The sequence below is a fragment of the Triplophysa rosa genome, linkage group LG11, assembly GCF_024868665.1.
Source record: "Triplophysa rosa linkage group LG11, Trosa_1v2, whole genome shotgun sequence".
In the NCBI taxonomy this organism is placed as follows: Eukaryota; Metazoa; Chordata; class Actinopteri; order Cypriniformes; family Nemacheilidae; genus Triplophysa; species Triplophysa rosa.
Genome location: NC_079900.1, coordinates 24,062,863 through 24,080,057, shown reverse-complemented (window position 1 = coordinate 24,080,057; position 17,195 = coordinate 24,062,863). Strand labels below are relative to the sequence as shown.

The 17,195-nt window shown below is 41.0% G+C and overlaps 1 protein-coding gene across 2 annotated transcripts in view; it reads left to right on the top strand.

Moving 5' to 3' along the window:
- The window catches only part of baiap2l1b (BAR/IMD domain containing adaptor protein 2 like 1b), a 52,633-nt gene extending 35,669 nt beyond the window's left edge, over positions 1–16,964 (top strand). The window contains exons 7-15 of one of the 2 annotated variants that reach the window (XM_057345422.1): positions 2,870–3,022; positions 3,126–3,281; positions 3,371–3,467; positions 3,786–3,827; positions 5,967–6,180; positions 8,645–8,704; positions 10,186–10,354; positions 15,291–15,331; positions 15,728–16,964. In XM_057345422.1, the coding sequence (XP_057201405.1) occupies positions 2,870–3,022; positions 3,126–3,281; positions 3,371–3,467; positions 3,786–3,827; positions 5,967–6,180; positions 8,645–8,704; positions 10,186–10,354; positions 15,291–15,331; positions 15,728–15,800 (1,005 nt within the window). In that variant the 3' untranslated portion in view covers positions 15,801–16,964. The remainder of the gene's footprint in view (positions 1–2,869; positions 3,023–3,125; positions 3,282–3,370; positions 3,468–3,785; positions 3,828–5,966; positions 6,181–8,644; positions 8,705–10,185; positions 10,355–15,290; positions 15,332–15,727) is intronic. The other variant, XM_057345423.1, reaches the window with a different exon arrangement.
- Positions 16,965–17,195: the final 231 nt, after the last annotated feature.

Here is a 17,195-nt window from a genome sequence, read left to right as displayed (position 1 = left end):
CATGTATAGACAGTAGCGTGAGTCTGTCTTTCGGAGGTTTTCCCATTTAGGTGAGAATTGTGTGTTTCTCGTGTCTTCCTCCTCTTTTCTTTTACTTTTCTCCACGGGGGAGAGTGAAGGTGTCCATAGCAACAGGTTTCAGCACTAGCAGGGGTCTGTCATGAGAAACAGGACAAACGACTCTCTCGCACCACTGTCCATCTCTCACGCTTACATCACAGAACACACAGATGTGGACACTGCATACATTGAAAACGGATCAGACAGTAAGGTTTCTGAATCACTGCACACCCCTGTGTAATTAGAATGGATTAAGGTCATGTAACCAACGTTGGAGTTTATTTCGGTATGAGCGTGTGTTTCACGCTGCGTTGGCACACAAAGGAGGAAGTGGATTAAATGGATCCTGGGTCTTTCCCTGACTGCTGATGTAGAGGGACTGCCCCCCAGACCCGCCGTCACCCGGCCCTTCCTGCACCACCAGCCTTTGTTTTCATTTGTCATTTATAGCCGGCACCTGTGCTTATAAACAACAGAATAACAGGCTGGACCTTCCTCTGAATTAACAATCCATGCAGAGGTTCAGCTGGAGATGGGAAATGGGGTGCCAGGTGTGATGTGTAGATTAAAGTCAGCAGCTGTGAGTGAGGACTGGGATGTTTTGTGTTAAATGGGGATCACACGTTTAACCCCGAGCGACTCGAGGGAGGAGCTAGAGGTGTAAGATTTGTTCGGATTGGACAGCTTTAAAGGGATAGTTCACCTAAAATAAAAATCATTTATTCACTCTCATGTCATTCAAAACCTGCTATGACTCATTCGTCAGTGGAACACAAAAGGAGATAGTTTGAGAAATGTCACAGTGGTTTTGTGTTCATACAGTGGAAGTCAATGGGGGATGATGTTGTTTGGTTACCAAAATTCTTCAAAATATCTTTGGCTGAAGAAAGAAAGTCGTACAGGTCTGGAATGACACACACAGTTTGAAACGAGGACGAGGAAATGAAAGAATTACAATTTCTTGGTGAACTGTCCCTTTATTAAAGGAGTAGTTCACTTAAAAATGATCATGTTGTCATCGTTAACACACCTTCTCATCATTTCAAATGTGTATGACTTTCTTTATTCTGCAGAACACAACAGAAGATATTTTGAAGAATGTTGGTTGCAAAAAAAACATTGATTCTCATTGACTTCTATTGAATGCACACACAACCAATGCTAGTCAATGGGCACCAACGGTGCTTGGTAACCAACATTTTTCAAAATATCTTTTGTGTTCTGCAGAAGAAAGTAAGACAGGTTTGACAGTCAGACTCGTTCTCTTTCATTTTGGGGTAATTACTCCTTTAAAAGGAAAATTCTGTCATCATTTACTCACCCTAAACACAAAGGAAGATATTTGGAAGAATGTCAGTAAACAAGCAGATCTCGTCCCCCATTGACTCCCATGGTATTTATTTTCCCTACTATGGCAGTAAACGGGGGACGAGATCTGCTTGGTTCTTCCAAATATCTTCGTTTGTGTTTAGCAGAACAAAGAAATGTATACAGGTTTAGAACAATCTGAGGGTGAGTAAATTCATTTTCATTTTTGGGTGTACTGTCCCTTTGACTTTCCCCAATATTGCCTATCCACACTACCCCGAAAACAAGTGAAGAGGTGTGAAAGAAAAAAGTGGCAGGTAATCATTTTTTTATTTGTATCCTAAAATGAGTACATTTTCTTTTAAAAACACTTGCACTTGCACATAATACAGACTAAAGAGGGTCACGACTCCTAAAAGACTATTAAATAGTACAGTATCAATTGAAGTATTGTGACTTCACCTATGTAAACATTTAAAATATGCATAGTTTCGTTTTGACTACAAGAAATATGTCGCTCATTTGCCTGTAATTCATATGTACTGGAAAATCGTCTTCACACTATTGGGAGAGGCTTTACGCAAGTTGTCCAAACATGATGAACAAAAGGTTTAGTAGGAACTTGAAGTCGATTGAGTCATACTTGTCTCACCAGTCTGTGGGTGGGAGGAGTTCAATCAGAGAGACACACACAGACAGATAGAGACGCAGGAAGCCATAGCACTTTACAGCACCGAACCAGCAAATCTCCTTTTTTCATGACAACCAGTGAGAGGAGGAGGAGGAGGAGGAGGAGGGTAAACAGTGATCAGAGAGATCACAGTCAAGACTATAGACATGATGAAACCGGCTCGCTTACATCACCTGCCAGGCGGGTGTGTCGTGTGAACACACCTGAATGAAACAGCTTCCAATGACCACATGTTTAGCATGATGTGCACCTGCCAGAACTTTCCGAACCTTTTCAAGGGATTGTCATTCCAAAACTTCCTCTTCTGTCGTCGTTTACAGTTCATTTATAACAATCCAAACCCACGTTTTCCTTCTGTGGAACATCAAAGAAATCAAGCAGAAGCTCAAAGTGGTTTTTATCCATACAGAGAAAGTGAACGTGGCTAAAAAGATTCAAATTCAACCATCATATAAAGAAGTTCAATGGGCAGTCTTTTATTTGATGTCAAACTAATCCGAGCCGACTCTTCCAGTGAATGTTTTATCACTGACATCATTTGCTAGTGTTAAATCATGACGAACAGCTGCTTAACTGAACTGATAGAAACCCATCTCCCTTTAACACAATGTGTGACATTTAAGCTGGACTATCTTTACTTGGTCCCGTTGTTTCCTCACAATGCCTTTACATCTTTACTGCGGAGAGCAAGATGATGTCAGCATTCTTCACAATCACATGTTCGTCTGTGGGACAGCTGATAAGACCATTGTGACCTCTCTCTCTCTCTCTCTCTCTCTCTCTCTCTCTCTCTCTCTCTCTCTCTTGCAGTGTATAGAGACTCTCACTCACCGTCAGATGGACATGCAGAAGTTCATCGCTGACGGCTGTCGCGAGGCTCTGTTGGAGGAGAAGAGACGCTTCTGTTTCCTGGTGGACAAACACTGCAACTTCTCGAATCAGCTGGGAGGTTTCCACGACAAGGTTTATGATGTTATTTCAAAAACACAAATGTCTCCGTTTACAATGTTAAGCTGGATTTGTTTAGTTTTTCTATAAATGCGGTCACTTTCTTGTCTTCTCAAAGGCTCGAGAGATTCTCATGGAGAACATTAACAGCTGGCAGGACAAATGCACTGATGCCTCTAATGTTCCAGAGAGCATCATGTCCATGATCGAAGGTCTGCGCACTCCAGTGTCCATCACTCCTCAGGCGTCTCCAGCTCTCCCGCGTCACAGCAGGGTGAAGACACTGCCCTCTTATACCACACAGACCTCAGTGTGCTCATCTGTAGTAGTCCATTCTTATCTGTGTTTTTTGTACCTGTACAGATCAACTCCGAAGCAATGATCCCACCTCCAGCGCCTCCTCAGACGAGTCCACTGGCCAACATGTTCAATCAAGACACCAGACAGCAGAGAGAGTCTGGTGAATAACATTACTTACACAGATGTGTTCTACCTGTCCCTGCAACTCAATAGAGCATTGCATTTACTGCACACGGGTTATGGGTTCAAACCCCTGGGTACACATCTGCTCCTAAAACATATCCCTTGGGTCAAATGTGTAAATGTAGTGTAGACAAATCTGGTGCAACTTAAAGGGGCCGTTCCCCGTGATGCCAATTTTTGAACTTTAGTTAGTGTGTAATGTTGCTGTTAGAGCATAAATAATACCTGCAAAATGATAAAGCTCAAAGTTCAATGCCAAGCGAGATATTGTCTTTAACACAATTTGCTTTTGAAGGACTACAGAGAACGGCTGGAACCGGACTACAGCCCTTCCCGGGTACGTGATGTCACTATTCCGAGTTTTTGAATAACCTCCGCCCGAAGGAATATGCCAAAAAAGGGGCGAGGCCTTCCTTGGAGAAGAGGAAGAGCCGCTGGAGTAGTGTTTGGTCACCATTGTAAACATTTGACTGAGCATGAGACTAAGCGAGTATCTAGCAAACGCGAGTGTCTCTTTTATTAAAAACCCTTTCGACGCGTATTTTGACATGACGCGCCACACACATGATGGGCTAAATACATGTTTTGGCGAGCTTCGCATTACTGCTTCCCCTGAAGAGGAGTCATGGATCGCCACTGATACACCGTTGGTCCCCTCGCATGGAATTCACCGTGTTGTTTCTACAGTAGCCCTAAACGGACAAACTGCTCTACAGAACGTGTTTCATAAATACTTTATCTCCTTCTGCAAAGAAGCGAAAATGTGACGACTGCGAGAGTCCACCGTAGTGCTTCGAAAGGGAGATGGGAGGGGTGGAGTGAGCCGTTGGTTTCAATTCGGTACACCTTCTCCAAAAATATAATTTTCATAATTTATTCAAATGTAATGAATTGCTCAACATCTGAAACTGCTTACTTTTCACCTGCTGTTACTGTAAGTGATAGTTCACCCACAAAAATCAAAACAATACAAATTTTGTAATCATTTATTTACTCTTATGAGGTTGTAAGCCTGTATGTGACTCTTTCTTCCTGGAAACACAAAGAATATATTTTGAGAAATGTTTCAGTGGTTTTGTGTCTGAAAAATGAAAGTTGTTTGGTTACCCACATTCTTCAAAAGATCGTCTTTTGTGTTCTGCAGAAGAAAGAAAGTCATACAGGTTTGACATGACATGAGGGTGATAATTAGGGCTGAACGATTAATCGAAATCGCGATGTGAGACGTTGCGATTTGCTAATCGCAAGAGGCTGCGATGTGGAAGCGATGTGAAAAATAGGAAACGCGTCTGATCCAAGCCCGCTTGAGTCAGATTGATCATTAGGCAAATAAATACTAAAGAACCGTCCAATTCAGAAGACCGCACACACAGCCTGTGTCATACTCGCGCGACTCTTCCCCGCGTTGTGCGTCTCGCGGACGAGCCGTTTAAACTTGACGCGCACACACAGCCTGTTTCGTAATGACGTTTATAGTACTTGAGTCCGGCTCGGGCATCTGGCAATATGGACGAGGCTTGACGCATGCGCGCACCCTGTGTTAACTCACTCCTAGCTCCGCGTTTCAAACAAATGTAAATTCTATCTAACTGTTTTGCTAATTTCACTTGGATGAAATTAAACATTCAGCACATTTTGTACTTGTTTTAATACACAAGTAATACACTTGTTAATAAATTAATACAGTAATACACCACATACTTAAACAATAATAAATCAGCCTATGTAAACTATGAACTATTTTAATAATTCACTAACACAATAGAAAATGTTATGGATTTAAGGGTTACAATGGGAGTTGTATTTGTTTTAATGGAAACTATAATAGTGTACACTGGTATTTGGATTCTATTGGTGTGATGTAATCTGGAAGTTGGGAACTAATTGAACAACAGTAAGCCCTATTTGAATAATGCCCAAAACACACTACAAAAATGAATTTTGTAATGGTTTTAATGGAAACAATTAAATGTTTTTATTTTTGTTGTTTTCTTTCAGGGTAACTATACCCATACTGTGCTCCACACAACAATATTGAATTGAAGCTTGAATTAGAAAAGTTAAAATCGCAAATCAAATCGCAATCGCAATGTCTGTCAAAAATATCGCAATTAGATATTTTCCCCAAATCGCACAGCCCTAGTGATAATGTATTTGGATTTATTTTAATTTGGGGGTAAACTGCCCCTTTAAGTGGTGTGCATAGATTTGACGTGCAGGAAGGCAAATTAAATTAAACTTTGAAAGCTTTCAAAAGATTTAATCAAAATGGAAGTTGCTAAATGAGGATCACAGCTACAGCAAGGGTGTAAGTTTATGTGCTTGACGAGTTGGACTTTCTTTATAAACCTTATCGACCTTATATACTGGGTTAGTCTTTCACTACAAATTGACATCATGACTGCTCATTGCGCCAATATTAGCATTCAAAGAAAGTTTTATATCAGTTGATGAATGTCCGTCTTGTCTTCTCTAGACTACAACAATGAAGACAATGGACTGTCCAGGTCTGTGTCGATGGCCACTGGCCTCAATCACGTCGACAAAAGACCTAAAGTGCGCACCATATTCCCCCACAAATCTGGAAACAACGACACGCTGCTAAGCTTCGAGGAGAGTGATATCATCACACTGCTGATCCCGGAAGAGAGAGACGGCTGGCTGTACGGAGAACTGCAGAAGAACAAACTGTGAGTGCAACTCTTTGAATGATTGAAGCTGAACCGCTGTTGATGGTATTTCATTCAGTTTCATACATAAACACAATTTCCTTTCTCAGTTTCACAATCACAACGCCTAAATTTGAGTTCTTGGAAAGGCCATGTGATCTGTGTAATAAATTGAAACACCTTCGCACACAGATATAGTTTGGCTAGCCGACATAAAAACATCGGTCAGTCAGTTCAGCTGTACAGAAGCAGGAGAGTACTCATGTGTACACAGCTGTTGGTGTTGTTTCTCTATCGCAGCTGCGATGAAGATCTCTCGCATCATTGCGTTGTCAATCAAATCGACATGAAGGCCGGTTAAAGACAACAGCTTATCTGAGATAAAGAACACAAACTCCCCAAGGGCTCGAGGACTTTCAGCAGGTGGAGAAGCTGTCCTCTAACACAGTTATGGTGGTGAAAATGCTCTGAACACGCCGGCGTTCCTGCCAAAAACGGATGATGTTGATTCGAACGAATCCAACCAGATGGCAGAAGCAGACAGAGCGTGTTCTGTGGCTGCATCGCTTCGCCACAAGAGTAAAGTGAGAGCTTGAAGTTAGTTGGAACGGACTGCTGATGTGATGCATCTAAGTGCATCAGATAAGAAGCACGGTTTAAAGTTAAGGTCAACTAAAAATGACTAAACATCTGCCATTTCAAACCCGCTTGACTGACTTTATTTTGTCGAACACTGTTCTGATCCAGAAGTGAGCAAAATATAACTCACACAATTGCAACATACTAAAGCCACGTTCTAGGTTTGTGCGAAAAGCCAAACATTGTATTATTTTCATTTTTTTTCGATTAACTATCCGTTTAATCTCTATTTTCACCGTCTCTCTTATTTGTTGTTATGTTGGTGGTGTTCTGCCTTAAAAAACAACATCAGATGTGTTCAAATCCCATAGGGAACGATTTACGAAGTCAGACCGTCACCTAGCAACCCATTGATATGTGCCAAATAATGTGTGAGCACTATTTGCTACACGGGGTATTTCAGAGCATTACAGCGACCTGTTCAGACACACTGAGTGCTTCTAGTTAAAGGAAATCTCAGACTCATTGACTGTCATTATGAGTAATACATCTCAAGATGAATTAAAGCGATACTTCACCCGAAAATGAAAATTCTGTCATCATTTACTCACCTCCGAGTTGTTCCAAATGTGTATACAGTAAATGTCTTTGTTCTGATGAACACAGAGAAAGATATTTGGAAGAATGCTTATAACCAAACAGATCTTGCCCCCCATTGACTCCCATAGTAGGAAAAATTACTTGATCATTTTGTTTGTTCAGTTGAACACAGAAGACATATTGAAGAATGTATGACAGCAAACTGTTCTGGGGCACTTTTGACTACCTTTGTTTTTTTCCTACTATGGGAGTCAATGGGGGGCAAAATCTGTCTGGTTATAAGCATTCTTCCAAATATCTTTCTCTGTGTTCTTCAGAACAAAGGCATTTACACAGATTTGGAACAACTTGGGGGGAAATGATGACAGAATTTTCCTTTTTGGGTGAAGTATCCCTTTAAAGCATTCTGTTGTGTTCCTGAACGGCAAATCACAGGTGAAACTTTCCAATGTGTACAGATCCTTGTCGCACGACTATCACGACTCCTTCAATGGCTCTTTACGTCGGTTTATGTAAAGTAAATAGTTAAGCACACAAAAGCACAGATAGACAAATATTAACATTTCTTTGGATCGCTTATTATTAAACATGTTCTGGAACAAAGAACAAAGACTTGAGTCGTTTCTTTAACAGCGAGAGATTGGCTGGCAAAATAAAGAGTGCTCTTTTGGCCACTACTGTAGTTTTGCATTACAGATGCGCTAAATGAAACACAAAATGACATGTTTTTTGTCTTTTCATGTTTCTCTTGGGTAGTAATTGTATATGCCATTAATATTTACATTCCTCTGTAGAACAAAACTTTCCTTTTTTTTACAGCTTTCCTGTAGCTCAGTGGTTAGAGTATGGCGTTAGCAACAACAAGGTCATCGATACGATCCCAGGGATTGCACATAGTTAGAAACAAGTGTATAGTATAATGCAATGTAAGTCGCGTTGGATAAAAGCGTCTGCCAAATGCATAAATGTAAATGTAAAATGGCACACCAAGGCACCACTGTCCTGAGGAAAATGCCACACCAAAACAAACACCGGCATTGTGTTTTATGTAATGACAGATCGTCCTGTGTGGATCTGATATAATGTCAACAACAGTGAGCTTACGCCGCTCCACATACAGGTGACGGAAACGGCAGGTGGAACAGATCTCCGTTTGCCATCCGACTCTCCAAAATGCTGTCCCACAGTTTTAGACAGGCCTCGGCAGACGTCGAGTAAACATCAATGCAGACGTTTCTACGAGGCTTTAGCCCTGATAAAAGCTCTTCGTGCCTGTAATTGCCTTGTGCTGTCTGTGTTTTCTCAGGCGGGGCTGGTTTCCATCATCTTACTGCCGTGCATACACAGAGCCAGCGGTAAATAACAGGTAATGAGACACCGCACACACACTAACACGGCTCTTTGTTGCCCTGATGAGCTGTGATACCATCGCCGCACCTCTGAAGGAAACACAAGCTCACTCAGGCCTTATTTTACCACTGTTACCACCCTTATCAAAGCATCCCCCCCTACCGGAACTGCATTTATTGCACTGTTCAAAATCAACAGACGTTGGCAGATGTTGAATTAATGCTGGTTTAATGAAATGATTGAAAGATTAGAGTTGTGATGTTAATAGTCACAGTAGAGTTCAGAGTGCAGACCTGGATACAAGACTTACCTATAGTGACCCAGCCAAATCCCACATGCTGATATACATACGTCTCGTGTTATTCAAAGAATAACCGGCTTCAAATAATGTATGCTTGAGGAACAGTCAAATGCTTTAACAGGACTATAGCATAAGGTACATTCTGTCTTTTTGTGATTATGTCTAAACCTGGGTTCAGCAAGTTCGCGTCTATACGCGTCTTTGCATTGACTTCGTATGTAATTTACTCGCGCAAAACTCTTAATTCGCGTTTGGTGTGAACCCAGTGTAATGCTGGGCTCACACCAAACGCAAACAATCACGTTCCACGCTCTTTATTACTCCTTGGAAAAGTTCGTTATTTTCACGTGGGTGACGCGATCTGACAAATATTTTCAACCTTCGCAGAAGACGAGATTGACGCGCAATCGCGACGCATGATTCCCGTCATTCGCACCGCCTGCTGCGAGTTCGCATCTATACGCCTCTTTGCATTGACTTTGTATGTAATTTACTTGCGCCAAACGCTTAATTCGCGTTTGGTGTGAACCCCGTGTTATACTACATGCCCACATGAGCTGTATGTCCTTTGATCATTTAACATCATTATATAATTTGTATGATATTTATAATTTAATCAAATGGTTCTTAAAATAAATGTAGTAAACTAAATGTTGACTGCATTGTTTTTGTAGAATACTATTAGCTTGCTAATGCTAAATGACAACAAACAGATTTTTAAATCAGTAAGTAATGTCATTCTTATAGCTCATATTTCCTATACGATCTCACAATTCTTTTTTACAATTAGTATGTATGTAAATGTATCCATTTTTATCATTTATTAATGTATAAAAATGTAACAGTCCGATAACAAACCTACAGACTATGATTTTCAAGGCATCACCAACGTACATCTTATGGCAATAAAATTGCAATAAAACCATTTGTTTCATAAAACACATAACAATTCATCATTTCAACACATCAATTCGTAAACTCTGCTGCCTCTGCTAATATTTTTTACTGTAACGCTGCTGGTTTGCATTAATGCAAAATGAAAAGCACTTTAGAAATAAATATAAATACATTTGAATTGAAAAACAAAATCCAGTGGAATCATTTCTGCCATATGTAAAGTCAATATTTCAAATCTAGGTTTGTTGTGCTGAAAAGATGGAGTTGATGTTTAAGGGTGATGTGATTGTGTGTTGTAGTTTTGCTAGCAATCCTCCCATGCGCAGTAAGAGTGTGGTGAACCTCATTCAGCAGAACACAGACGACGACATGATGGCCCTGCCTCCGGCCGACTACAGCGACTCTCCCGTCAGGAGAAACTCCACCAAGAGTCTCAACCAAACATACACAGCGGCATATGAGAAACCGGTCAGTCTCTATCATCAGAACTCTCCTTCTGCCACACTTTAACACTCCTGACTCATGGGGTTTTCATCTTACATTCATGTAAACATTAGGTTATGTCAGCAGCCCTATGGGATAAAATGAACTATTAGTGTATTAACTCATTTTAAAAGTAAAAAATCGTATTAGTAAATGTTGAAGTGAACATGACTTTAGATGAATGAATGCTAGCATTAAAACTAGTTTGTTTTTATATTTGGCTTAATTTATCCTCCTGTATAAGTTCACGTGAGGTCCTTGCACAGGGGTGCGTGTGTGTCAGCGTGCTGTACAGTGACGTGTATGCAGTTGCAGTCCGTGTGTGTGAGTGAATCAGGGTCATTTTAAAGTGGATTGTCAGTTGAGCAATGCTAAATCCAAACAGATAGACGGCAGGCAAGTGTCAGCTATCAAATCTGTTTATTTCAGCTTTTTGCCTAAAAGTTTTGCACATGTATGCTTTTTAGACTTAGTCATTGTTGGTCAAGTGGATTTTTAAAACGTTCTACCCCGTTTCACAACGGAAAGCTTAAAGTAATGGTTTATATGTTGAGGAAATGTCAGTTTGTTGTTTTTTGATTTGAAGCCATGTAAATGTAAGTATTTGAGAAACCTGCAAAACAGGGATGGCGATAATTATAGTTGTTCATAAGTGCTGTTCCAAGAGTGCTAACATTTCTCATAACGTCAGCGTATCGATCAATGCATTCAAGACACAATAATCTTGTGAGCAGAATTGTGGTTTAAAAGCAGCTTTATGCTGAATATCAGTGTGGGCTCGTGCCTCACAGCTTTTCAGAATTATAGATCTATTATAGATGGTATGGTGTTAGTGACATCACTGTATATTGTGAAACATCCCAGCCTTGGTGCTCTCGTCATCTTTATTTACATGCATTCAAAAACACAAGCCAAAACCTATCAATGTATGTAAATGACAGGATTTTGTTTATTCCCAGAAGGGCCCGCCCCGCGTTCTGTTGCACGTACAGAGATTTTCGCCACCGAGCAGGGCGTTTGGTAAAGCCTCTCGTCAGGCAACGCAATACCAAAACTCCGTACCGCTCCACGTCTGCTGTATTGAGCCCATGCTAATGTTTGTGGAAGGGCTAGTCTGATGGGTTACGTGATCTCGATCCCAGCCTTCCTTTTAACATAATGAGCTCTAATTCTGTTTGAATGAACCAACTGGCTATCTAGCATTAGCACAGAGCGCACGTGTTGTTTGCAGGAGCCCTGATTTGTGTTATTTGCGGGGTAGCAGAGCTGAATTGCCGGCCTGTGAAAGAGGATACTCCTCTCTAGGCACAGTGAAATATTCATGGCTCACCAAACACACCGACGAGCCCCCGCCTCCCGTCACACGTACACATCCGGGCCACGGCTCAACCTTTCCGATGGAATTCCACACGGACTTCAACCTGAAACCGGCTCACAGCTCCAGACAGATCGTACCACAAGCACCCGCCCATTTGTTTACGCTGCCGTGCACCGGCGACTGCACCTCCCTGGCGATATCCTGCCCTTCTTATTTTGCACACGACAGAGGCACTCGAGCCAAATTTCTAGGTGTAAAACCCTGTTGTTTGGCACCTGTCTTCCCCACCGAGAGTGGGTTCATGGCTGTGGCGAGCCTGGGACCCGTGCCATTGGATGACTCCAGCAAAGCTTGGCTCTCCGCGTGGACGCTCTTCATAAAACCTGCCTGGCCGTCAGGCAGGAGGGGCTGTACTTTTCCCCGAACAGTGAAGGTCAGGGGTTTTGAGCACTCGCCGTTGAAAGCTTTGGGTGAAAAATGCTCCCTGCCTGGTTTTCTGTTTGCACGATAGCAAAAGGAAGGAAAGAGAAAGCAAGACAGATAACAGATGAGCATTTGCATTCTTTTGAGATTATCATCTGTCAGTTTGAATCGCAGTGTGCAGTCTAAAAGCAAGAATGATAACTCCGTGAAGATAACTTTATTGGGATCCACACCGACGAAAGATGGTTTTATAACAATTGTATAGTTAGCGTTCTTGGTGTGAACGAACCTTAAGTCCAGTTTAGAAAATGACTGATATTTTACATGACAAAGTTACTGTTTAGTTATCTTTGGCACATTTTGAGTAGATGGTTATGTGGGCACGGTGAAAAGTTTTGGGAGTAATGTGCACTGGACAATAGCAGTGCATGTGTCAGCTGACCACTATATGAATGAAAAGTTGTGTTGAGTTACAGTACACTACTGCTCTCTAGTGGACAGACAGAGTCAGTACTCGTGATCTCAGCCTGACAGTGTTCAGTGGCATCACTGTTCATATTGAGTTACGCAACTTACATTTGTCTTGTAAAACATTTGTGCATCTGTACAGATTCATTTCAGTCATAGAATATAATGCCTGTAGGAAAAGGATTGAGCCTAACCTTTACATTTATGCAATGTGGTACCACAAATGACACATGTTGATATGGGGTGTGCTAGTACTTTTTATGTGATCAGACGTTTTAAAGTGGTTGAAAAAGAATGCCAATGATTTGCATTAAAAGAGGGATTGTTAGGGTAAATAGGCAGCCAGTGAGGCATCGAGTCAGGATATAAACTCCGCTGCTGCTTAATCCCAAAGTAAAATGTGGACACCTCTGTGGAAAAAAATGGATATAAATATACAGTATTTACAGTTCACACCATGGCCAACTACAAACTTCGGTTACGTGGAGCCTCCTTTTGTAGTCCTCCCTCCTGAAGAAATACTTGATTTCTTTGCCATGCAGATGTGTATGATTTATGATAATATTTCAAATAATTTGATATAAATAACACTGTTTTTTGTTTTTGTTGAAGCTCGAAAAAGCACACCCATCATCGTTAAAGTAATCCAAATGTCTACAGCGGGTAAATAAACATATTCTGAAGTGAAACGGTTTTATCTGTTTATAACAGAGAGAGCACACATTTTATTCCTTGAAATTGGTACCAAAACAAACACAGTAAATGTGAAATATGGGGGGACGGGAGAAACGTCAAATCTGGTCACTCAAGACTCGAAGGACCCATTGAGAGTCACATTTTTGTGTTATTTTGCTTGCTATGACCACCTGTTATGTGCTATGTGTTTGCATGTGCATATACATATTTATCATGAATCTGAATAAAAAGCATTTTGGTTTGAACTTTTACATGTTAACAGATTAACTGCTTCCTGCTGAAGAAATCAGATGATGTGGGCTGTCATGCATCACAGTGTTCAATGTCTTGAACATATATACTCTGACAAGCATTTCCTGCAGGACTACATTCCACACCTTGACTGCCATCAGACCTGTATGACTGCTGCATGTTAGCAACATTTCACCACAGCTGCAGCTGAACAGCTGAACAGCTGAACAGCTGCTGTCATGTTCTTTCATGTTGAAATGTTTTGAGATCATTTCAACATCTGACTGATGTTTCATGAGACTTTCGAGGTTCAATTCGGTTTTTACTGACTGTGTAGTATGAACTGCGCAGCGGGCAACCAGCGAACAATGGCTCTTCCCAATTATAGCTCTATAGCCCTATTCGGACGGTAATTGTGTCTCATAGGGACGCAGAGATGGGCACAAATACACCAAAAAGCATTTAGTTACAAATTACAAATACTTACTCATAAAATGTATTTAATTAAAATACAAGTAATTTGTCATTTGAAAATACAGAAATACAATCATTTTTACAATCAATCATTTAAAGTGCGAGTTAGATACACAGAAGAAAGAGAGAGGTTTTCTAAACAGAAGTCTATCAAACACTCAGATTTTAGCAACACACTTACATTAACATGTAGGCCTTCACGTCAGGGGCGGACTGGCCATGTGGCGTACCGGGCGTTTTCCCGGTGGGCCGCTAACGTATGGGGCCGTAACGGACATGTTTGCCGCTAACGTATGGGGCCGTAACGGAGGCGTTGGCCACTTAGACGGACGTATTATAAATGCGAATGCATGCAACGCGAATGCAAAAGACACGTACGCATGCATCCCCCACCCAATCCAGCATGAGCGACCGAAGCGAGTGACGTCATCCGCCAGCTCGCTGCCGCCAGGCGCCATACCACTGCCGTATTTATAGTGCCGAATGGCCAAGGCAGTTTCAGTGACGGTATGGTCCAAAATAATTTAATTAAAACTGCGATTTGCGGGTCCAAAACGGTTCATTATACACATTATTGCCCAAATCGGAACTCGTGAGACAATTCTTTTCTGATTGCCTACTAAAAATATCACCAAACAGCACCTCGCCAGACCCAGGAGAGCGCCGCCTCCTTAGCTAGTCAAGCAATGAGCCAATGGGAAGACACCATGGGCAGATCAAGCAATACGATCATAATTTATATATTGTTCGGAGTGTTTTTGCAAACAATCACACAAGAACCTATTTTGACATTACAACGTCAAATGTGGAGGAGTCTGAATGAGCTTGAAGTTTCATAAACATAAGGCAGCGCTGAATTGAATGGGCCGACACTTTGTTCGTTCGTTTGTTTGTTTTTCAGCGCTTTTACTAAACCGTCCAATGGCGTGACTTGGGAATGATTAAGAGAAAAGTGTCTCGATCGAAAATCGTTTTTATTCCATTATAATTATTAAATACGTGCGAATTGCCATGCGACTGAACACGTGAGAAGTGCATTTTCCGGGTTCACGGGATTACAAACTCACACCTACACCGTGAATTTATGTTTGTCCGAATCCATAAGTTTCATCAACAAGGAGCCATGCAGATTTATTTTTACAGACGTCCTTATGAGAAACAATCCGAACTATCCGAATAGGGCTTTAAATGTTTTACTGTGTATTCACCTGCTGAACTGAACACATTTCTGCGATTCCAGACTGTCTGATGAAAGCAGCACTGTCATCTGCTCTGTAGATTTGTAACATTTCTGTTTTTTGTTTCTTGTAGGTGTCTCAGTCAAACGGGCTGCCGAAGCATCCTGTTTTAGGGTGAGTATGAATCAAACAGTTGCTGTAATCGGTGAGTTAAAAAATCAAAGTTTGCTGAACCTGCGAGTACATAAATCCGATCAAAAGAAGTGCACAGTGACACAGATTCTTGACAGACGGTCAGACAAGGACGAATTTTTGATTTGGATAGTTTTACATCAGGAAACATCTTAAGAAGAATACAGACGTCAGAGAGAATCTCAACGGTTTGCAAACTGTAGATGATGATATGTTTTTAAAATGTAGAAGTGGTGCTTGTGCCAAGTCAACCATCACTATTACCATTGGAACAAAATAAGGATTATAAATTGGCACATAACCTGTCCTGTAACGTTTGTGCTGCACATCATGCGACTTGTTTGAGGCGTGTGATTGACATTTTTTTGATGTCTTTAGGGGAGGAAATCCATTTGCTACAGTGAAACTCCGACCCACAGTGACCAATGACAGATCAGCTCCCAACATCTGATCATCACCACAGACGGCCTTCATGCATTCACAGTGCATATTACAGTCAACTGGACGCCCTCATACATGCATCTCTGCAGGGCTGGGACTGGACCACGTCTCCTCTGAGGATGCTGTGTTTATAATGCACACATGCACCATATACTGTTGAACCACTTTATTTATGTTTCTTGCTTTTAGAGCTAGGCCTTTCTCTCTATATATGTGTGTGTGTGCGAGAAAATGTGTACATAGAGATGAAATCAATTGTGAGGATCGCTAGAGTCAGATGTTCCACTTCCAGTTGTTGGAGGTATCATTGGGTAAATAGTAGGAGAGTGAATGTGGTCTTAAAGGGATAGTTCATCCAAAAAACATCTCATCATTTACTCACAAATGTCCAAAATAATGTCCCGACAGTTTTTATCCCATACAGTGAAAGTGAATGGTGACTTTAGATGTTCCTAGTCCCCATCCACTTTCATCGTGTGGGGAAAAATCTGTATGGTGTTACATCAAAGGGTTGGAACGATGTGAGGATGAAGAGAGTTTTGGGTGAGCTAGCCTTTTTTATTTTTTTTAATCATTGTCAAGAGCTTGTACACGACTAGATGGGAATCTACAGAAAATTCCTGATGATAGTGATGTGAACTGAAATCCCGACATGAGTTCTGATGGAAAATGATGCTTATGGTGTATGCTGTCTGAATATTAATCCGGACACTACTCTTTAAACTCTTCGTGAACTTGGGCTTGGCTTGAGCCGATGGATATGTGAGAACGTTGAAGTATTTGGAAGTGAATTAAAGCGCTATGATCCAGATATAATGTAAAGCTTGGGAACAGTAAGTAGAAAAGCACAGCCATGTTTTGAGTAATGCCGTTTACTAGAGTTAGCTGGCTAACTCGGTCAGCTGGCCCTCACTAATACAAGTTTTGCTTCCAAAGAGTTTTTAGCTGAAATTGTCTTTTAGCAAGTGATCAAATTCTTTTAGAAAAAAAACTGCTTTTATCAAGTTTGTCTCAAAACTGAGTTGATTGTTGGTTAATGGACAGCGGTTTATTTCTCTTAATGCTTCGGGGAAACTGTTATTTGGCTTTGATTGTAGCAATGCACCTTCCTGTTGATATTGACCTAATCTTCTACATCACTGCTGTATAAAAATAAAAAATATTTTATGTCTAATTATGTTTTGCTTAGAATCAATGATTTACATAAGTCATTTAAAGTTGGAATTATAGGAATAATAGTGGAATAATAGGTGCAAGTATCACTGTGTGGTTATCAAACCTTGTATCTACAAGGCTTTTATCTGCGAGGTCAATATTTAAATAGGCTGTTTTTTCCTTGTACTTATGCTGAAATTATAAAGCACAAACTAGGTTGTAAAATGATCAAGATTTTGCATAGTTAACG